Source organism: Coenobita brevimanus, chromosome 98 (assembly GCF_032717465.1).
Source record: "Coenobita brevimanus isolate Jiangsu-jjx chromosome 98, ASM3271746v2, whole genome shotgun sequence".
NCBI lineage: Eukaryota > Metazoa > Arthropoda > Malacostraca > Decapoda > Coenobitidae > Coenobita > Coenobita brevimanus.
Genome location: NC_137051.1, coordinates 19,766,993 through 19,791,165, shown reverse-complemented (window position 1 = coordinate 19,791,165; position 24,173 = coordinate 19,766,993). Strand labels below are relative to the sequence as shown.

Here is a 24,173-nt window from a genome sequence, read left to right as displayed (position 1 = left end):
CTCCCGCACTAACCCATTAAAAAGAATACGAGGAAGACATCTTGCAGACTTCAAAATCGGAAGAAAAGTGTACAGTATAGGCCTACGAACTATTTTTTTCCCGTAACATATTAAACTAACTGTTCAACACATATATTTTATATCCTCATGTTACTGCAACTTAATCCACAGTCCATGCATTTTTGGTGCTTTTTATTTATGAAACAAATAACACTCCTATTTCCTGGCTGACTTTTACTCATGACCGCCAGAAGGTATGATGACTACAGTATTCAGTATTACCCTTGTAGTCAAACACAGGTGCAAGAGAAGCTCATAGGTGACAACAGGAAGGGCATGGTACAGCTGACCGGAGATTCAAGATATTGTTCAGGCACTACGTTACAGTGCTAGGGCGCGTTCACACGTGCTAGAACGAGTGCTGGCAACATGTAAACCACACAATAACGAACAAGCTGCAAACATGCTCGAGACAGCGGGGTCCAGACCATGTTGGCAGCATCAAGATGAAGTTTTAACTGTGTCCAATGGACACACTTATCACCTCTGCTGTCACTAAGCTCGAAGCTGCACTGAAACCTGTTTGCATATATCTGTCCAAATATTGCTGCATACACGTATCCAAACATGTTGCCAGCTGTGTTGTCAACACATGTTCGAGGGCACGTGTGGACACGCACTTAGACACACCGGCTGCTGATAAGTGGCCAGGAGGAGTATCCCTGGCGTGTTTTTTTTTTTTCTTTACTATTATTTTGGTAATTCCCCATCAATGTTATCTGCGTCACTTATTAGTATTGATCTAGCTTTTCTTAACTCGTTCCGTCTGATGAAGTGTGTATCATTTTATTCTTGTTTTCTCCGAACACTGTTTTTTAGCCGTGACAAGTGCTCGTGTGCCCTTCGGGCCTCTCGCACTTGCTCCTGCGGAGGGCTCTCGCGTTTATGTGCTGCTCTAGTGTAACGTTGTCACTTGGATTTTTTGCAGCTAACCAACTGATCGTGTTATTTGCAGCTTCGGGAATGGAACGCAAGTTGTCCGAACGCAAGTCCGAAATACTTTAGTTGTAGCTATGGGCAAAAAATTCTACGGAGATCCTATGCCGGGCGCCAGGAGCGGCGTTTTTTTGGTCAAAATATGATCGCTCATTAAATTTGGTAAAAAAATTTTCAGTCGTGATGGGACCAAGTTTTTTCACATCAGCAATTTTTTTGCGATTTCTGTGCCAATTTTGGTGCGATTTGAATGTGTAGTTTCGGCTGCCCAAAACACACACACACACACACACACACACACACACACACACACACACACACACACACACACACACACACACACACACACACACACACACACACACGGCTACTGCTATAGTATATTAGAAGAGATTTTTCAAACTGGAGAAGTAATATATGGCCATCATTAACCCTTTCACTACGAGTGGTCTTTTCCTGGATAAACAGAATAGTCTGTGGTAGCAAGGACAGAAATGGAAAAATACATCATTGGAGTGAAGGGGTTAAGTATATCTATGACTCGATTCCTCAGGTGTTATGAAGTGCGATTTTGTGTTGATGATTTGGCCTGTGAGATGGAGCCAAGATTTCGAAGGCAGGAAATGATGAGAGAATGGTTACGTGGTTCATTGTTTTACGGAGCACCTTTCATATATTTATTTACTTTTTTGCGTAACTGTTTCTGTTTCTGGATCCCTCCCACCCCGTGTAAGTGGGAAGGGAGTTAAATGATTGATGATGATGATACAGATGGTGGTGATGATGGTGGTGGTGGTGGTGGTAGTGATGATGATGGTGATATATGTTGTTGGTTTATACAAGAGCCTTCAGAAGTTTGGCTTATTTATGTGCAGTAACGGGTGTAGGCATGATGTGATAGAACCTTTAGAACATAGATAAAGGGTATGAAGGAAGGAACAGTGAAGATGTAAGGAGTATGAAGCGGAAAACTAACGAAAACAAAAAGAATATGCATGAAGAAAGAGCCTAAAGATAGTAGGAAAAAACAGCATCTTATTGGTACCTATCCAAAATCCTAAAGGCAAAAAAAGGAAAAAGGAAAAAGAAAAAAAGATAGATCCCAAAATAGTGTCGGGGGGAAAACATTTATCGATTCTTTTATCTCTAATTACCCCAGTTCACATAAGCTAATTATTTCCAGATAAAATTAACTTCTTTTTCATTCTTCTTAGGAGGAGGAGGGAAAGAAGACGAAGAGAAAGAAGATGAGGAGGAGGAGAAGAGAAGAGGAGGAACACCCACACGCTACTCCTCCTACTCCCTCTGTCGAGAAGTAAGTGAATTTTTGAAGTCGTGCACATGGGTCTTTTACGTACACGTTTACAGACATAGCAATCATCCCTGGTGCACACGATTACCATACATGCACCCCGGTTTATGTATATTTGCACTTAGGATATCATCGACCAGGAAAATACACACACACACACACACACACACACACACACACACACACACACACACACACACACACACACACACACACACACACACACACACACACACACACACACACACACACACACACACACACAGAGTTCACATGGCTGCGTACATGCACACCGCATCAACTAACCATACTAAGTATTAACTGCAGGAAACTTACATACGTACAGTACACACGCACGAACACAAAATCCATAGAAGCACACATTCCCTTATACATGAAGGTGAGTTTTCAGTATTAGTAGTAGTATATTATTATTATTATTATTATTATTATTATTATTATTATTATTATTATTATTATACTGGCTGTTCTTTTGCCTCTTGTGCATCATACACTCTGGGACAAGTTTCGTGCACTGTCCCCCTGCGTCTACTTCACACTGAGGGCATGGCCGTCATTTTCCCCCCTTGACGCATCATATTAGAGAAAATCATCATGAACACAGACACGTACCAAGTATAAAAGATTTTGGCCACCAGAGGAAAGTGAGAAGTAGAAGACGTGAAATATTAGTCGAAAAATTGTCCCCCCAACTGACTAAGCCTATTGTTATGATTAGGATAAACAGAAAAGTGGTGAAATAAGCAGTTAATATGAGAAAAAAAAAAATGGTTCTTTCTCGTACCAGTGTAATCTGTTATTTTTCCAATCATTACCATTTTACATTTATTTCCTCTATCACCCTTTTTTCATATTTTTTTTTTCTTAATTGTGTTGTTTTCTGTTGCTGGTCACTTTATTTTGTATCAAATTTCACCAGTGGCATTTCTCGTATTTTTCCTATCACGGCCGTTTTCCCATCATTAATTTTCTTTCTGAACTCTTATCACTGCCATTTTTTTCGGTTATCACTACCACTTTTTATTATTTTGATCCCTCACTTGTTTGTATTTCTTATATTCTTGTCATTAATTTTTTTACTGTGGCTTTAATCTATTAATCCTGTTTTCTCTGCGATCATTTATTATCATGTTTCCTTTCACAATGCCATCCTCTTATTTTTACTACATCATTCTCATACATTATTGCTGTCTTCTGTTCTTACCGTGTTTTATTGTCTTTCCTGTCACATTTCACTTTATTTCATATTATTGCTTCCTCTTCCCTTGATTGTAAATATTCCTAGTCCTGTCATTTTTAATCTGTCCCTGCCATCCTCATCTTCTATATCCGTTATTGCAATCTCCCTCTGGTCTTTGTCTGGATTTAATTTCAGAGATTAAATTTCTTTCCCTGTTTAATCACGGAAGCGTATTTTTAGGTACTGATCCCGTGACTTCGGTATATTAGCTCTTTCGGTATTGCGGCTTTCATTACAAATCTTTATCGTTGTTTCTTTATGCATTTATTTATTTATTTATGCAGTTATTTATTTATGTTTATTTGGATTTAGATTACACTGTCGAAGCAGGAATAAATGAAATGTTGCAGGTAAACATTAATTGGCAAATACAGGGTGAAATAGGTGACAGAGCAGAGCAATGATGGAAGGCAGCGTAACATAAACAGGTTCACATGAGATGTTTATCTATGAGGTTATTTATTTGGATCTTTAAGTCATATAGCATAGTAAGTTTATCTGTATCTGTCAGTATCTAGCTGGATGTTTAAACCCTTTTCAGCTGAGTAAGTTTATCTGTTTATCTATCTATCAATCGGTCAGTCTATCTAGAGGTTTAGGTCCAGTTGAGTAAGTCTATCTTTATCTATCTGCCTACCTTTCTGTCTATAATAAAATCCTGTGCGCTTACCGGAATATAACACCTAACTGCGTGCACGGGTGTTATAGGTAAATTACACCTCTAGTTCTTAGCTGACTATAATACCTGGGTACGTTCATAGCAGCAAGTGTCTGTTGATTCTCCCCATGTCTGTCATCTCCTTGAAGCGCAGAACAGTCAATGTAGCACCTCTACCCATAAATCGTAGCTCATTTCTCTTTTATCATATTGCATTACTAGAAACTGTAGTTATTTCTCTCTCCTCATAGCGCATAACCATAAAGAGTAGTACATTTCTCTTTGTTGATAGTGCATAACCATAACAGTGGCGCAGTTCTCACTAATCATTGTACTGTACGTGGCCTTTAATAGTAGTTCATATCTGTTATTGATGCATTCCCATAAATAGCAGTTCGTTTCTCTTTCTTCTTAGTTATAACCATAAGTAGTAAGGTAATTTCATTTATAGTACTAACTTTTCCTTTTTCCATTTTCTTTTTTGAGCTTAACAGGCACAACAGTTTATTTATTTACTTATTTTTTATTTATTTATCTATTTTTTTTTTTAACAGAATATGCACTTTTTCTTTACAGAGGGGCTGATGTATTTGGTCCATAACATTGTAAATTGTTGCAGTCAGCATACGACTTCCCTTTCCTTGTAGATTCGATGACATTGCAGCCGTGAGATGTTGAATCTTGTGTTTTGATATACTGAAAAGTAGCAGTAGAAAATTCCGGCTGTTTGTGAGGGACAAATTGTAATTTTATAAATGGTTGCCGAAACAGGACATAAACAACTCTTAGCTGAGTTACACGACGCCATTTTGCTGGCTGTGGCAGTGGAAGATGTTACGTGAACTATTTTTATGTGATAGCAATAATAACCACACAACAAAAAAGTATGTGAAGGAAGGATACTGTCGGACGTTTTGGGGGAATGAGAAGTATGGAAGGCAAGACACAGTACTGGTGGACTGTCAGCGAACTTTTGCTCACGGCTGTAGTTACGATATCTCAGAACTCCTCATCCCGTGTTTCAGAATGTAAATCACGACATGAGTACCGATATTTTAGTTTGTTTACTGTCCTTATATTGATTTACAGTCCCATCTAATGTTGTTGAAGTTTAGCCAGTAAATAGAGATAACGTTGTGTAATCTTAGTACATTAAAGTAAATAATAGACAACGTTGTAGTAAGATATATTTGCAATCCATCGTCCCTTCAGAATGGTGCCAGAATATAGTGACAGTTTACTGAACCGATAAACATTAATCAGATGAGTATAATAATCATCTTCATTCATTTGTTTGGAAGCTCACAATTGTAAAGAAATTATTGCCTGCAGCTTACCTTTATTTCATTATTAACCCACCTAATCTCAGCATTTTATCACTTACCGTTTTCAGTGTTGGATACTAACTACTTATCTCAGTTATTCCCTTCACTCCGATGACATATTTTGTTATACTTTTACCACATACAAAGGATGGTACACTGATAAGGATTTTTATTTTTTTTTAAATATTTTTTTTACTTATTTATTTTTATGGTGGAGGGGTTGCATTTAGACTTCATTTATCTCTTAAGTACGAGATTTTTTTTTTCTAAACTGAATAAAATCGTACGTGGGAAGATTGAAATGAAACGAATTGTTATCAGATAGAAGGGTTTAATTTTAAGACTAATTTTAATTAATGTATACTAAGGTGCGCGTGTATACTAACATCTGTTTCTTCCACCATCTGTATATTTCAGTATATGCTTCTAAAATCGTCGTAAACTGACCTGTGTTTGTTAGATAAATTTAGCATTAACTTTTAATAACCTTGTATACTAACATTTACTTTTCCTTGTCTCTTTCTCTGCCCGCTGCGCCTTCCCCAGGAGAGTCTAAGGGCACGTGAGGGTGACTGCCTTCCCCAGGATCCCCCCGGCAACCCCACCAACCCCCACCCCGTTAGAAAACCAGGGGGGAGTGAAGCCCCTGAGGGATCTGCAGTTAAACCCCCTCTTGGCCTCCCCAGCAACTCCCCACCCCTCACCAGCCCTTCCTCAACCCTCCCTAGCCCTTCCCCAGCCTTAACCAGCCCTTCCCCATTCTTCCCCAACCCCTCCCAAGGCCTTACTAACCCTCCCCCAGTCCTCCCCAAACTTTGCACCTCCCCAACCAGCCCTACCTCCCACCCCCTCACCTCCTCCCAAATGCCCCCCATACGGGCCTGCACCCTCCCCAACCGCTCCCCCAAGCACACCTCCTCCCTCCTCTTGCACACCCTCCCCCACCCCAGCTTCAGGGGGGGAGTGTCGCGCCCTTCTCTGTCCCCCCAGGATATAGTGGGGAGGGGGGACGGGCGACCTCTGATAAAATCATTGTTACCACAAAGCCACAAAAATGCCGGGGAAAGTTATGTGTAGGTGTAGATAGATTGATAGATAAATAAATTGGTTGATAGATAGGTGGATGGTTTTATAGATTGATGCTGGGATGGATAAATGGGTGAATTATATAGAAGGATGCCTGGTTGTATGGACATGCTGGGGTGGATGGATGGATGGATATATAAACGAGTGGACGGCGTTACAGACTGATGCTGGGGTGTGGATGAATAGATGAATGAATCAGTGGATGAATGAATATGAGTGGTCGATGATAAGGGAGGTGGATGAATAAATGTGTTGTTATAGATGGATGATTAATTGATGGGTGAATGGATGGATAGATCAAGTCATAGATGAATGAATATAATGGCTGATGGATGACGTGATGGATAGATTGATGGTTGGATGTGTAAATTAATGGATGAAGACTGATAGATGAAGGAATGGATATTTGTAGACAAATGGATGGTTAGATAGATGACTGAATATATCTCTTGATGAATGGGTTGACAGATAATTGGATTGTGGATGAAGTGATGTACATATATATATATATATATATATATATATATATATATATATATATATATATATATATATATATATATATATATACACACACACTAATGCATGGTTAGATGGATGGATAGATAGGGTCATGAATGAATGGATGAATAGATGCTGACGTGGATGAATGGATGAGCAAACTAATGGAAGGATATAGAGATCTATGGATAAAGGAATAAGTAAAAGGGTGAATTATTGGATAGATGGATATCGTGGAAGCAGCATAACCATTAAATGTGATAACGTAATTAGATTTGTAAATAAAATGGAAATAAATGAATTGCGGCTGTATATCTCTGCATAGTGTATGGATGGATCTATTGTATAAATGAATTGAATTTTGTGGCGTTATTTTGGGTGATATTATGATTGGGTATGGGGAGGTTGTGTGTGTGTGTGTGTGTGTGTGTGTGTGTGTGTGCAGCACCTGAGGCCAATTTTGAGGTTAAGGATCAAAGAGAATAATTTTGCGGTATAAATAATTTGCAAGCCTCGCACCTGGTTATTACTGCAGGTGTTGCTCTAGCGTGAGACCAGGTGTGTTGACGCACACACACACACACACACACACACACACTGTCTCTTTCGCGCCGCATTTCTAGCTTAAAACTTCCATGGTACGTATAACGAATTTTTTTCCTATACATATATGAACATGACTGCCTCTACATTAGTCAGTTAAGCTTAAATATTTTTATAATTGGCCCAGTTCAGTGTATTGATTGTGAATGAATTATACCAGTGCTTTAAAAAATATATTGTACTCTCATAATTAATTAGTTTCAGTATGTTGATAAAATACTGATGATTTTTAATATTCATGACTGCGAAACTAAACATACTTGACTGCTTCACTATGATGCCTTTTTTTTTTTATTCGTGTTATTTAAGCGATTTACTCAACTTGAGTTTTTTTTTCTTCGAACTGGAGGAGTTTCATAAAGCCTTCATTAACCCCTTCAGTACGAGAGGTCCTTCCCAAGTTGAATAAAATCGTCTGGAGGAAGCAGGAATAAAATGAAAACCACGTCATCGAACTGAAGAGATTGAATGACAGTACACCCTTCATGAGTATAAATAATTCAATAATAGGCTTCTTCATTCCTAGATAATATTATATGGAGTTAATTTTTAAAAGTTGCAATCCACTGGTATACAGCGGAATCCACAGAGATACAGAAAGTTATACGGGAGTTTTCCGTAATTATTTCGCTCATGTTAAACTTTAGAAGAGAAAAATTGTGAAAAACTTTATTCGCCTCCTTTGTATTTAGCTGTTTCTGGGACCCGTCTGGCACTGGCAGTGATAATACGTGCAGTTACATACATACATACATACATTCATGCATATACATACTTGCCAGTATAGTAGGCTATATATATTCATGAAGTATTGCAGCACATACATGCGTACACATACATACATTCATACATTTTTATATGCATATATAGATATACATACGGTACAGACATATATTCATATATGTACGAACATAAATTTAGGTACATTACATACATTCATAAATTCTGGATTTCGGCCTGCTGCATACATACGTACATTCATACATGCATGAATACCCGCCACACACACACACACACACACACACACACACACACACACACACACACACACACACACACACACACACACACACACTCATACATGAATTAAGGGGCAGACCTCATTGAAGTCATTTAAACTCTCCACTGGCGTAACTTTGTAAATGAAGTAAGGAAGTGTATTAGTGCTAGCCACCAGGGGACACACACACACACACACACACACACACACACACACACACACACACACACACACACACACACACACACACACACACACACACACACACACACACACACACACACACACACACACACACACACACACACACACACACACACACACACACACACACACACACACACACACACACACACGTTCACATGCATACCAATGTATAGAAATGTCCAGAACAGTATATGCAGACTTAGATACACACGTGCACATACCTGTACACACACATACGAGCACATACTTGCATACATACGTACGCGTTCACATACTTACTTAGACACAAACGTGCGCATACTTAAATACACACGTACACATACATACATACTGGCTTCAGTTATCCACACACGTTTCACCTGAGTTTTGAGAACATGCATACTTATTCTCTCTCTCTCTCTCTCTCTCTCTCTCTCTCTCTCACACACACACACACACACACACACACACACACACACACACACACACACGCTGTTGTACGTGATTGTCAGGATGCGTGCGTTGATTGTAAGGCTGTGTACGTGATTCCCGGGGTGTGTATGTATGTGATTGTCTTGTATGTGTAAATAGGATGTGTATCCTACTTGATTTTCATTGTGTGTACGTAATTGTCGGAATGTGTATGTACGTGATTCCAGTGGTGTATGCGTACGTGGATGTCAGGATGCTTATGTGATTTTTAGAGGTGTGTACTTGATTTCTTGGCTACATGTAATGGAGTATGTGCGTGACTGGGGGATGTACGTAGTGAGGTTATGTACGTAGTTGTCAGGTGTGTATGTAATTGTTAGGATGTGTGTATGTATCCTTTGGGGCGTGTGTATGTGGTGAGGCTTGTGTGCGTGTTTGTCCAAGAAGATGTACACGCTGGGTCTAATTTGGGCTTGTTTGTATAGCGCGCGCGCGCGCGCGCGTGTGCGTGCGTGTGTGTGTGTGTGTGTGTGTGTGTGTGTGTGTGTGTGTGTGTGTGTGTGTGTGTGTGTCTGTCTGTCTGTGTATTTGCATGTATATATAGTATATACTTGTGTGTGTGTGTATGCGTATTAATGTATACAGATATACAGTAGGTACAGTTATACAGGTATAGGCACAGTATATGTGTGTATGGGAATATGTAGGTGTGTGGATGTATGGACAGTATAATGGCGTCTATGCTTGTGCAGGGTGTCCATGCGTGTGTGTGTGTGTGTGTGTGTGTGTGTGTGTGTGTGTGTGTGTGTGTGTTCTGAGTGTATGTGCAAGTGGGAGGCTGTGCGGTTTTGCACAACGGAGCCGATCAATATCGTATGTGCGTTTTTTTCCGTGTACATGACTGAATCCGTTTACTTTCTGACCATGATGTCCGTATCCATGTTGGTGTGTACGTTTTTGTCGGTGTACACGAATGAATCCGTGTACTTTTTCTGACCATGATGTGCGTATCCATGTTGGTATGTACGTACGTTTTTTCATCACCTGTTTACGTACATGGCTGTTATGAAGGTGTGTAAAAATCTTCCCTGCCCTGCCTGTGTGCGTTTCGAGGGAGCGTGTCAGTAAATCTAAGAGTAAACCAAGTAGACATATGTGTGTACATGCCTGTATGAATGTTTCCAGGCATCTGTTTATGTCTTTGTCTGTATGTCTGTATTTCCGTGGGTGTGTTTATAGGTCACTGATTGTGTGTGTGTGTATGTGTGTGTTTTCTTTACTAATCCAAGCATCAGGTGGCTGTGTACGTAATGTAATAAAGTATTTTGTACGTATCTCTGCTCCTTACTCACCTTTCCTGTAGTGGCCAACAGGTTTAGGTTGACATGAATAGATAAATGTAGATGAATAGATAAATGTAGAAAAATCGTTCCTGGAATTTATACAGAGGTGTGTAGGTAGACCCATGTTTAAAAAAAAAAAGACTGATGGAGGTAGAGATAGCTCACTACAGAGAGAGAGAGAGAGTACATAATTATGGCTGACTAATATCGTTTTGTACATCATTTATGCAAAGTTTAGCGATGTTTCAAGGATTTATTTAACAGAATGAGACAGCAATGTGTAATTTGCAAAATAAATCGCTTAGGAAAAGACGTTAAGGAGCTTCCTTAATCGACGGGGGGGTAGGATAAGCAGGCTATAGATCAACATGCATAAAGACTCCTAGAATTTATAGAGAGGTATGAAGGTAGAGCCCACCGCCGTCACAAGTCTCTCTGGCTGGCCCTTCCAGAACTATCAGGTAGTGCGGAGGACATGTCTCTCATTGTGGGAGGGGTAGCCCGACCAAACGGCCGGGGCCTCCCGCCTGACACCCAGGGAAAAGTCAGCCAGAGATGGGTGGCACGCAGGCAGTGGTGCTGGGGACCTCTCTCTCATGGAGTGGGTGGGTTGCCAAACCAGCCTGCCGGGGCTGCCTCGCCTGACGATCCAGGAAAGGCCAACCAGTGGCGTGCGGGCGCTGGTGCAGGGCACCTCTCTCTCGTGGAGGAAGTGGGGGCGACACCTGATCAGGGACACACATCTTGACCCGGGAGAGGCCAGCCAAAGGGAAGGGTGGCATGCAGGCAGTGGTACCCCTACTCTCTTCGGGGGGGGAGGGCACCTGACCAGCCGGCCGGAGCTGCCCCACCTGACAGCCCAGGAATGGCTTGCCAGAGGGTTGGGTGGCATACAGGTGGCTATTCAGGGGATCCCCCTCTCTCTCGTTGGGGTGGGGGTTCCCAACCAGCCGGCCAAGGCTGGTGGCCCGGGAAAGGCCGGCTGGAGGGGAGGCTGGCAAGCAGGTGGCAGACTTGTGGGGGGGATGGTTGACCAGGGCCGCCCTACCTGATGGCTCGGGAAGGGCTAGTCAGAGGAGTGGATGGCAATCGGGTAACGGTGCGGTGGACCCTCCCTCTCTCATGGGAGGGATGGCCGACCAGGGTCGTCCCACCTGATGGCCTGGAAAGGCCAGCTAGAGGGACAGATGGTACGCAGGCAGTGATGCAGATCCCTTTCTCTCGCCCTTTGGGGAGGGGGCACCGGACCAGCCGGCTGGGGTCACCCCACCTGATGGGCCAAGATTGACCAGCCGAAGGGTTAGGAGCGCGTGGGCGGCGGTGTGGGAGACCTTTCTCTCTCATGGGGAGAGTGCCTGACCAGCCGGCCAGGGCCGCCCCGCCTGATGGCCTAGGAAAGGCCAGCCAGAGGGGCAGATTGTACATGGGTGGTGGTGTAGTAGATCCTTCTCTCTCATGGTGGAATGAGAGAGAAAGGACCCCTCTCTCTCATGGGGGGGATAAGAGAGAGAGGACCTCTCTCTTTCGTGGAGGGGATGAGAGAGAGAGGGGTCTGCCATACCACCACCCATGCACGACCCGTCCCTTTGGCTGGCCTTTCCTGGGCAATCAGGCAGGGCAGTCTCAGCTGGTTGGTCAGGCACCTCCCCCCCTCCCATGAGAGGAAGAGATGTAGCCCACACGCTGCCCAACCCTCCAGCTGGCCTTTCATGGGCCATCAGACGGGGTGGCCCAGGTTAGCTGGTCTGGTGTCTCTCCCCGCAAGAAGGAGGGATTACCCACACCACTACCCACACACCATCTGTCCCTCTGGTCGGCCTTTCCAGCCCATCAGGCAGAGCTACCTGGCTGGCCTTTCCTGGGCCATCAGGCAGGACAGCCCGGCTGGCTGGTTGGGCACCCCTTCTATGATAGAAAAGGGGGTCCCTCACTCCGCTGATCACGTGCCACCTCTCCCTCTAGCTGGCCTTTCCCAGGCCGTTAGGTGGGGCAGTCGCACCCAGCCTATCAGACACCCCTCCCCCATGAGAAAGAGGGGTCCTCAGCGTCGCTGCCTGCGCGCCACCCGTCTCTCTGCATGGTTGGCCTTTCCCAGGTCATCAAGTGGTTCAGCCCCTGCCAGTTGGTCTGACACTCTCCCACTCCCGCACAGCTGCTTGCACTGGCCTTACCATGGCTGTCTGGCTGGTCAACACTGGCGGGTCATTCAGGAGTGAGATGTCCACCACAGTGCTGCTGTGCACTACTTGTCCCTCTGGCTGGTCTGACCTGAGCCTTCAGGTCGTGTGGCGGTCTGTGAATGAGTTTCCAGATGGAATTTCTTAGTGTTAACCTGAAATCAATAAAAATTTTAATATTGCTTTTGATTGAAATCCTGTTGTTTTTAGTGCCGCCATCAGCACTATCTTATCATCGTCATAATCATCGGTATGAGCATCGTTAGTACGATCATCATTACTATCAGTATCATCACTGTCATGCTCGCCATCATTTTTATCACTACCATCATCATCATCATCATCATCACCCAGTCTACAGTAGGGTTGACAGGATCCAGAAACGTGCCGTGCAGTGTTCTTGTCACGTCTTCGATAATGCCCCAGGAAACTCACTTGTGGCCTATACGGCATCGTTTTATTTAGAGATTTTGAAGCCCTGCAGTGACTCTCCCTTAAGAATTATGTCTGAACACCGCATCGTAATATTATCTTACATGATCCTTGTGTCGATGTGGATGTGCTGGAACGTGTTAGGAGTACGTTGAGATTGTTTGGTCATGTTGAATGAATGGAGCGTGAGTGACTGACCGGGAGAGTTTATGTGAGAGAAGTCGTGGGAGAGAGGAGGAAAGGGAGACCGAGGATGAGGTGGAGGGACGGGCTGGGGAGGTACAGTACTGTATAGTACAAGCATGAGTGGTGTGAAGTGGAGGGAGGGGGAAGGGGGGAACGAGGATGAGGTGAAGGAACGGTGAGGAGGTGTGTAAGTAAGATTGGTGTGAGATGCATGAGGAGCAGCCTGATGATGACAGGGGTCGGGCGGCTTGCAGGCGACTTGTATGTGGCGGCCACCTCCTCGGCGATTAAGACGTGATTTTAGACAGGTAGTCAGTTTTTATTCATATCAGTTTAATATCGATCTGACTTACGAAAACAATATTCAGGAAAAAAATAATGTGTGATGTGCAGAAATACACGATGGATGAGGTGCCATAATCTCTTAGCCCACGAGACTACAAATCAGGATGGAGTCTGGGTAGCAAAGAGTCTACATGTTGTATAACAAGAGATTCTAAGTTCTTTTGACACTCGTACTTCAGATACAAAGGAATATTATTAAAAAATCAGAATCATTACCCTGAAATAGTAATTTATTATATTTAATGACAATAAATACTAGCGGATATTCGAAGCCTGTGAGAATCTTGAGAATCATTATAATCATTAACGTTGGGGGGATGTTGATTAGAACTGCTTTTGCCAGTTTTTTTTTTTTTATGCAAGGAGGAAGGAACCAAAGGCCAGGTGCCCTCAAATTGTTCTCTCCAAGAAAAAACAATAACAAGATAACAGAGAGCCTTGGAATGCTGCTTGTCCTTAAGGTTAGAAAAGGGTAAGACGCTATCATCCTTGAGAGAGGGAAATCTAAACTCATGATAAAACATAAAGTATCAGTTATCTGTAAGTTACATTATTGGTGGTGCGAGCAAAGCCGCCCTCCACTGCCCAGCCTAGACTGCCCTGACCCTACTACCAAAACCAACACCAGTGCCATGGGGATGCATAGTTATCATCACTGGCCTCCCGACTAATGGCCGTATTCTGGTTAGTATGGGAGGTCTCGGTGTGCCTTTCCCTTAGCGATTTATTTCCATCTTATAACGGGCTTTTGTATGTTATGGATATCTTGGCTATCTGTTTAACATAAACAAAGTCGGCATGAGCAGCATACAAGAGAGTTATGAAGGCGCAGTATGTAAAATGAATTGCTCAAGAAGAAGAGTTACGAAATTTTGATCGTCAACAAGAAATACTGTGTGGCCCTACAGTATGGTATCTTCAGTAATGTCGAAATTAATATCCGTTGCACTTGCAAGTGTCGAAATTAATACGATAATAACTTGGGTGATATGCAGTTATTGAAATCAACAACCCAGTTGAGCAGCAACTGGTCATTATTATTTGCAGCTTGTCTAAACTAGAGAAAGTGTCGGTTCATAATTTTCGTTTGGACCATGCTGATATTAAACGCATGTAGTCAAAGTATATGATCAGTGTCCATGTCAAAATGGAGCAGTGCCACATACATTGTAAAGTGACGATCCCAGAAAAACACTGTCGTTTCCGAAAAACAGACGTATTTACCCAGCAATTCGTCGCTCCTCCACTGCTGAAATAAAAAATAATCGGCCAGAGTTATGTTTGATGGACGGATTAATACAAAAACGTGTTAAGTGGGTTAACCTCAGGCAAGAGCTCGTCTTCAGGCGGTTTTACTGATGCTTTTACTTTTTTTTTTTTTTTTTTTTTTTTTTTTTAGCTGAAGGCGATGGGCGAGGCTGAAACGTCAACTACATCATTGCGAGGGCATTCTTTTCATTCGTGCTGTCCAGACGACTTTATTTATTTATGTATTTATTTATTCTTTTGTTAGATTTGGGGGAGGCTTTTCGAAATGGAAAAATAAGATAGTATTCACTGGCCCCTTTAACCTGAGGACGTCGGTGCTAGAGAGGGACACCTTTTTGTGATGGCACCGATATGACGTGGCTGCTCCCTTGCCCGGTTATGCAAACATTCCTCAGCTCCCTCCCCATCCGCCGAAAGGAGGATGGGGGACTGCAGTAGGAAGGCAGTTTCAGTCTATACTCCATTGGATTCACGTTCGTATTAGCTTAGGGTTGCTGCTGCTAACCCGGTGACGTCTTTTTCGTTTTATTGATGCTGTCCTCAGACGATTGTGTTGAGCATAGCCTTCATGACATGTTCTTTACGAGGGGGTGTTGTCCTGAATAAAATCGTTGGTAGGGCGCGCGCGCGCGCACACACACACACACACACACACACACACACACACACACACACACACACACACACACACACACACACACACACACACACACACACACACACACACACACACACACACACACACACACACACACACACACGTCACCGCATTGAAGAGATCTAAGGCAGAACAAGCAATCCAGAAGTATATAGGCATGCAGACAGTTCATAAGACAGCCTGCAAAAAAACAGACCAGTGTATGTAAATTATATTATGTAGATAGGTTTACTGCATATAAAAGTATGGTCAGCTAAGGAGATAAAACACATAACATAGATAAAGAATATGTAAGCTAATATTCCATCCACAAATACCAATATCACTGACGGGAGAAGAATGCCCCTTCCGGGTTATATAAAGATCTCGGCCATTCTTCCTCTCTCCGGGTGACATTCTTAAATGGATAAAAATGGTAAGTGTGGCGGGAGGAGGCGTGAATAGTGGCGGGAGGAACCACTATATCAGGAGAGAGAGAGAAGGAGGGAGGGAGGGAGAAGGAAATATCGCGTGAGGAGTAGACAGCGCGCGGGAGATGGGAAATAGGATTCTGGCCGGAGCTTGGTATTATCCATCTTGAATGCTGGCGATGTGGCGTTCATATTTGGCGACATTTTCATCCTTTTCTTACACACATTCTTCACTTCAATTCTGATCAAATTACTTCTCCTGTTTCTGTATTTCCAGCATCCTACTCGTAGTTTTGTTTTCCGTATGTGTCGATTTAAGCTAAAATCGACAGGAAAGTGCAAGTGTATTTATATCCAACTGCATTTCCATCGATCCCTTTGTGGATTTCTTCCAGTGAGCTCTCAGATAAATTATCTCTCCTTACTCTATAACCTGAATGCACAGGTTCGCATTATTGCTAGTAAATGTACACTAAACTTGATGGAAGACTGGAAGCTTAACATTTCCTGCCATTTGCATGATCATCTTGCAACTTTCATCCTTCTCGTGCATATTCTCACCTTCAGCCCTATCACGTGATTTTTCCCTTATTCCTTTCTCCTTTTTCCAGGTTATTGTTTTCGCATATATCTTCATTACCCCATTTTCCTGTTTTCATTGTTTTTACAGCATATTGTTTGCTTCTGGTAGCTACTTAATTATATTTTATGCTCATCATTGTTGTCGTTCCTATTCCATTCTTTGTTATTTAATTTTGTACCATTGTTTGTCGTGTGTTTCATTTTTCTTTATGTATGCTTCGTTTTTCCTGTTTAAGATACCATATTTATTATTGTCATTGTTTTTGTTATTACTTGCATCAGTTGCTTACTTCAGAGTCTTTAATGAAAACTGTCATCATATATTTTGTTTTATTTGGCAGTCGGAAGAGAGCTCTATATCCCCCTGGCCCTGGATCGCCTGGTTTGTGACGTGGAACCGAGAATTTGGATGGCTTGTGTGGTAAGTGAATGGATACGTGAATGGATACGTGGCCTAATTTCACTGACCAGTGTAGTGATGCTTCTCCTTTTTGTGCTTCCATGTACAAGTGGGAAATAGGGTTGATATTACTATTAGTAGTAGTAGTAGTATTTAAATTTCTCTCCGTTTGTCATTTTATCATCATTATGTCCTAAAATTCTTCTTTATCTGTCTTTATTATTATTCTTTTAACTGTTGTACTTTTCACCATTACCCATCTTTTTACTTTTCCCTTGTGACCGTACATCGCATTTTCAATTTCCATTTACATCAAGTGACAGACAAAGGAACAGCGCATAGTCTGTTTCTCCGATCTGTTTACGTTCTGGAGCGGACTCCGGATTCCACCTTGTCGTTCGTGTGAGCCTCCATCGGGATTTATGGCTATGTTTTGCCAAGACTGGGCGGAAGGACGCATCCCGGATGTGTCCTGTTTATATCCCGCCCTCGTCACGTTGATCTCCACCCGCTTCACTGAACAACTTGAGCGATTATTGCGCGGAAATGAAAGAGAGATAAAGGCAGTGTCGTGATTTTGTTAAGACAGACTAATCTCCTTACTCCCACTCTGAGTTGCATGAAATCGTCTGGAGTTGGCTGGCATAGCGTCCTTGTTGTTGCGATCAATAGAAGAATTATGGTAACAGTATTAACTCAGGCTTGTATAACTCACTCTCAACTGAATTGAGTCGTTTGGCATTAGCTGGAAGAAAATGTGATAGGAGACCCAACCACGAGTTATTAGAAAAAAAAAATGAAGTTATAGACAGATACATATAGATAGATAGATGGATGGATGGATGGATGGATAGCTGGTGACCCTCACAAAGCTACACGCCAGGTCATTAGGCGAAAGTTAAGAAAAGGGCGGGAAATGCATACTGATTTGGTGAAACATAAGAAACAGTAACTGACATAAACAGTGGAATTAATGTCCCACATCACGTAATAACATGTCAGATGTAGTAGGTTGAAATTAAGGAAGGAAAATGAAGAACAGTAAATATGGTGGTTTTTTAATGAGACGATCAAAGCGATAATTCCTTCCGGCCCTCATGACTTACTGAGCTAAATGAGGTAATTTGGCGGTAGCTGGCATAGAGTACGAAATTTGGCGGTAGCTAAGCATAGAGTACGAAATTTGGCGGTAGCTGGCATAGAGTACTTTTAGTTGTCACCATACAAGGGTTAGTGACAACAGTTAATGGTTTGTACCCGGTCTCCTATAAATCACTCTTAATAAAATCGTTTGGGGCTAGCCCGGATAAGCTGCTATATAAACCAAACGCGACAAAAATAAATAAATAAATAAATAAATAAATAAAAAGGTAATACAGCCGAAAAAAAATAAGAACTTAAAAGAAACTTGTGATCCTAATGAGTTCTATATATCTATAACCGGACGCCTTAATCCCGTCAGAGGTGGCCGTTTGTCTTTTAGTTAATTGTTTAACGGGGAGGGACACTAACCCTCCGTCAACCCATTTGTTGACACGTAGGGAACACGTATGAACTGGTTATATGACTACCACCCAGCGTTGTAAATGGTTTCCTGACTTACAGAAAACTATATTGCTTGTCACTCAATGCAGTGCCACTTGAAAGGGAAAGAAGAGTAATAAAAAGGTGACAGGAAAGATGGAAGAAATAGGAAGAGAGGAGGACAGACAGAAAAAGAATGATAAAGGTGAAGGAAGAGGTAGGCAACCCTATGTCAAGTGAGTGAATGATGATCGCAGAAGTTAAGGAAAAAAACAAATACAGCCGTGAAAGATAAGAAGACAAGGGAAACAGGAAATGTACAAAAATGTAACCGATGCATGAGTCTAAAAGGTGAAAAAGCTATCCAATCTCACTGAATAGCCAAAAGGTATATTATGCGGAAATTACTGGAAAAAAGTGAAAACATTATACATATTGGTGTAAAAAAATGAAATGAAAATATAACTGCATGAACTGTGGATTCTCTGGCCAAACTCACTGAACTGCACGCGAGATTAAATCGAATTCAAAATAAAGTTAATATATATTGGTATTAGAATAAAAAAATAAAGTAAATCTGATATAAACGGTGAAAAAAGAGGCCCACCGTACGAGAGAGAGAGAGAGAGATGGAGGGAGGCAGAGAGAGAGAGAGAGAGGGGGGGGGTATATTACTGTGCAGAGTTCAGGAAAAATAAGTAGCCACAGAATTGCGGTAACGAAACTAATAACAAGGAAGTAATATGAACTGTTGAAAATCGTACAGCATATTATACATGTTCAAGAAATAAACAGTAACCCACTTTGATGGCAACACTGTGATTAGTAAACATAATTCGGCCATATTTCCTTCCCCAGCATAATAATTTTGCTTGATAATTAACCATAATTGTAGGATAGAGTAGTTATTACATCAGCTGGTTATCTTCCTTATCCCAGTGTAATGATTTATTTTAATTAATGACCGCAGGAAGGATGGAGTGGTTATTATTAATTTTATTAGTACATTTTTTTATGACGGTATAGGGTTTTGTAATAACTAATTTTGACAATGTTTGAGCAAAACTTGACGTAAATTCATCGTAATATGTTTTCACACACACACACACACACACACACAATGTGTGTTGGCCGGACCACACGCTTTGAGACGAGAGGTCTCTCTCTCTCTCTCTCTCTCTCTCTCTCTCTCTCTCTCTCTCTCTCTCTCTCTCTCTCTCTCTCTCTCTCGTATATATGTCTGTCGTTCTGTCTGCCTCAGTCTTTATCTGTCTTTTGCAAAACTCATCACTTTTAGCTGAAGCAAAACGAACTGACGGATAGTGGACGCTATTCACTTGACTGTTAATGTTTTTGTTGTAACTGTAGACCATGGGAAGTGTGGAGGAATGACTGGAGGAGCGACTGGGATGAGAGAGGAGAGAGTGAGGGTTGAGGGTGGGAGTGAGAGTATAATAGATCAGAGGGGTGAGGGTGAGAACTCGGGGGGGGGGAGGGTAAGAGGGTAACGGTCGGGAGTGGTAGGGACACTGCGGGTGAGAATGTGACAGATGAGAGGGGGTGAGGGTGAGGATGGTGTGAGCGTGACAGATGAGAGGGCTGGCCTTAGGGTGAGAAGGGAGGGAGGGGAGAGAATGTGATGGATGGGAGTGTTAAATTGAATGTGACAGATAAGGGAGCTGAGGGTGAGGGAGGAAAGTGTGGGGAGTAGGGGTGAATGAATGGTAGGGAGTGAGAGTGAGAGATGATAGTAGTTAGGGTGTGACAGATTAGAGGTGTGGCGGATACAAAGGCGTAAAGAAGAAAGCAGACAGCACTAGATATATTCCTCTTTTCCAGGTCGTTTAGTGTACGCTAGGATAGGGTAATACTGTATATTTTTTATATGAGACTCATAACTGTGATGATTCTCTCTCTCTCTCTCTCTCTCTCTCTCTCTCTCTCTCTCTCTCTCTCTCTTTCTCCCCCAGGTTAACCGCTAGACTATTTTGTTCAACGATTTAGTTCAGTTCTTCCCAGCGCAGAGGCTGACTAACTCCGCCTAACTTCTCAAATGGAAATGTCTCCTTTAAGCTTTACAAAATTGTCTTGGGGATTAAGGTTGGCAAAGCATGAAGAATAGGGATGAAAGGATGGGGAGGAAAGATAAGGAGAGTTGTGAGGATGAGGCAAGGGAGTTACATAGGACTTCGATTCACAGACCGCGTAGATATTACCATCCTTGCTATTCGGTCCGGCCTTAATGTAAATAGAAAGTCATACTCGTGTCACCAAAGTTTAAGTACAGGATAGCGAAGCAAATAGATGAGGGTGAGAGTGAGGTGAAAGAGGTGACAAGAGATAGAGAAGGATAACCAATGGAGATGAGAGAGGAAAAGAAGGAGTGGGGAGATAAAGGTTGGGAATGAGAGAGGGAAAGGGGTTCAGTCGGGTGAAAGAAAAAGGGAGAGGAAATACAGGTTAGGGAAGAGTGAGATACCGCGGATTAGGGTGAGAGTGGGAGGTGAGTGGTTGAGGGATGGGGACTGAGGGCGACTGAATAAAGAATGGGAGTATTAGAAGTAAGAGAATTAGGTGATGGGTGAGGAACGAAAAATGAGAGGATGAGGGGTGGAGATGAGAGAGGTGAGGGATGGCGGGAGGGGTGGAAAAGTAGAGGGATAAGGGTGGTGGGTGAGAGGGAGGGAAAGAGGGACGAAAGGTGAAGGGTGGGGATGAGAGGAAAAGGGTAAAATGAGTGGGATTAAAATGAGAGGGTGAGGATTAGAAAGGGGTGAGAGGGATTAAGCGAGGGGAGGATAAGATGAGTTAAAGAGAGATGCGTGAGACAATAAAGTGAGAGGAGTGAGATTAAAGTGAGAGGAGAGGGATGAAAGCGAGAGGGTCTTGATCTCTCCATTTACGCAACACAAAAGCCTTTCTTTGGGATTCATATTTTCCGTCGCCTTATTTCAAGTTGGAGATGGAAGAGAGAGAGAGAGAGAGAGAGAGAGAGAAGAGGAACATAAGGAGGGAGAGGGAAAAGAAGAAAAGAGAGGGGAGGGGAAAGTGACGGAGAGAAAGAAGGAAGGGAAATGGTGGGAGGAATAAGAGGGAGGACATGGAGGCGGGAAGGGCAGAAAGAGAGGGAGAATGTGAAACAGAGAAAGAGATGTAGGAAAGAGGGAGAAGAAGATGAATGGAAGGGAAGAATGTGGAAGAAGAGGGGAAGGTTGGAGATAATGGAGAGGTGGGAGGAAAAGTGGAAGGGAGGGAGAGAAAGAAAGGGAGGGAGGAAAGAGAAAGAAGAGGATAGATGAATGGGGGAAAGGGTGGAGAAAGAGAGGCAGGATGGAGATAAAGGAGTGGGAGGAAGAGCAGGAGAGAAAATGGGAGGTCGGTCTGTTGCAGGGTAGACTATAATTTGGATGCCTCAGAGACATATTCTAAGTAGGACAGGAGGCTTCGTAGCACCTCTTAAGGTCAGCGATTTATTTTCCATAGTACACCTTAACATTCTCTTGTATAATATATCGTTTTAGTATCGGCATCATCAATAACTTACAAGGCTACTGAGGTGTAATGTCCAGAGTAAATCGCTTTGGAATAGGTGTTAGGGGATCCCCAAAGCAACTTGTAATAACTTAATAGTCTAAGGTACCCACCTGTCCCTCCAACCCCAGCCAGCAGGTTATACCCAGGGGGCAAGTAAGGTTCAGCAGTCATGGATTGTTATGAAAGGTTGTGACATCATTTTCATCCTTAGACCACCAGGAACAGTATCCAGTTGCACAACTTTGGAACCAACTACTGTAAGCTGGGAATCCAGGATGGCATCCAAGATGGCTGCCATATCTATAAATGTGCATATGTTGGTCATAATTTGCAGTAATTTCAAGTTTAATACATGCTTTCTACTGTTTTTAAAGACAAAGAATTCATTTTTGATAATTTCGAGGTAATTTGATGTACCTTTACCTGTAAAATCAACTACTGTAAGCTTGAAATCATAGATGGCGTCCAAGATGTCTGCCAGGCCCTGGACTGGCAGGCATCACTTCTAACTCCAAAGCATGTGCCAAATGGGTTTACACCAAAGCTGTAACATCACAGATCAGCTCTACTCTGAAATTGAAAACCCACACCCTGAAGCTGGCACAACACAGGTCTCCAGGGACAGTGAACTAGTCATATCAGATGCTGAAACCAATCCATTTACTGTACAGTAGGTTCAAAGCACCTGATCAGTATTGTTAGTGGTGAACATGCTCTTGTAAATATACATTATGATCTGATACATTTGTGGTAAATGGGGGCGCTCACCATCCACTCACTCGATGTAGTGCTGCTGTCGGGTGTCTGCCCTTTCCTCTCCTCCATCCTTCTTTCCTTCCATCCTCTTCTGTCTTCCTTTACTTCATTCTTTCCTTGTCCTTCTGCCTATGGGTAACTTTACACTTCCTCTTCTGTCTTTCTTTCCTTCATTCTTTTCCTCTTCCTTCTGCCTGTGGGTGACTCTACACTGAGTGACAAGCCAAATAGTTTCCTGTACACCAGGAAACCATTTACTACGCTGGGTGGTAACCATATAACCAAATTTTGGCGCCTGGTGGTTTAGTGAGTAATTATTGCGCTCCAATCGGATTGAGCCGGTGAAGGTTTATATCCAAGGGGTGGTTGGGGTTGATTGCTCATGTAATGCCACTCAGGGATGATTGAGGCTGGTCACTCTCATCTTAAATGTCGGGACCAACTGCCTAGCCCCGGGCTCCTACGCGCCTCATGGGGAAATGTAGGATTGGATGATGGATGGATGGATGGATCTGATACATGGGGAAGAAACTGGCCTGCAATCAATCAATCAATCAGTCATTTCCTGTGGCACCCCACGGGATGCATAGGGCCTCGATGAACTCTCTCCACCAATAACTGTCTCTTGCCATTTCCTTCAGGTCCCACCAACACTCCTCTCCTGCTTCTCTTTTCATTGTCCTCAACCAGGTTTCCCTCGGCCTACCTCTACCTCTTCTTCCTCTAGCAGTCCACTCTGGCACATCCTGTATTAAACTGCCTTCTTTTCAATATGTGTGCCTCAGCCACTTCCAGCGAGACAGTCTCACATATTCATCAACTGGTTCCGCTCTCGTAATATCCCTTACTCTTTCATTTGTACCTCTGTCTTGCCACTTTACCCCAAGAATCCTTCTCAGTATTTTATTCTCAAATCCTAATACTTTCTGATCTGCTGTAATTGTACTGGCCTGCAAACACTTGAAAATTCCATATACAAAGAAGGCAAAGTTTAAGTTGTCAAATGGAGCACCGTCTTCACACAAAGCTAGACTAAAAATAGCATGCAGAAAGCCAAGCCCCCAGGAAAAAGTGATGAAGAGAGCCCTTCTTCATATGACAGATTATTGCATGTGGTAGTAGTTTTGATGTACAGGATTACATTGGAAACCATGACTGTAGCAATTACCCTCCATCCTTATTTAATGAGAATGGCAC

The 24,173-nt window shown here is 42.6% G+C and overlaps 1 protein-coding gene across 1 annotated transcript in view; it reads left to right on the top strand.

Moving 5' to 3' along the window:
• The window catches only part of LOC145413988 (protein turtle homolog B-like), a 178,483-nt gene that overhangs the window by 153,846 nt on the left and 464 nt on the right, over nt 1-24,173 (top strand). The window contains exon 12 of the mRNA XM_080283560.1: nt 22,779-22,885. Within this exon, the coding sequence (XP_080139686.1) occupies nt 22,779-22,885 (107 nt within the window). The remainder of the gene's footprint in view (nt 1-22,778; nt 22,886-24,173) is intronic.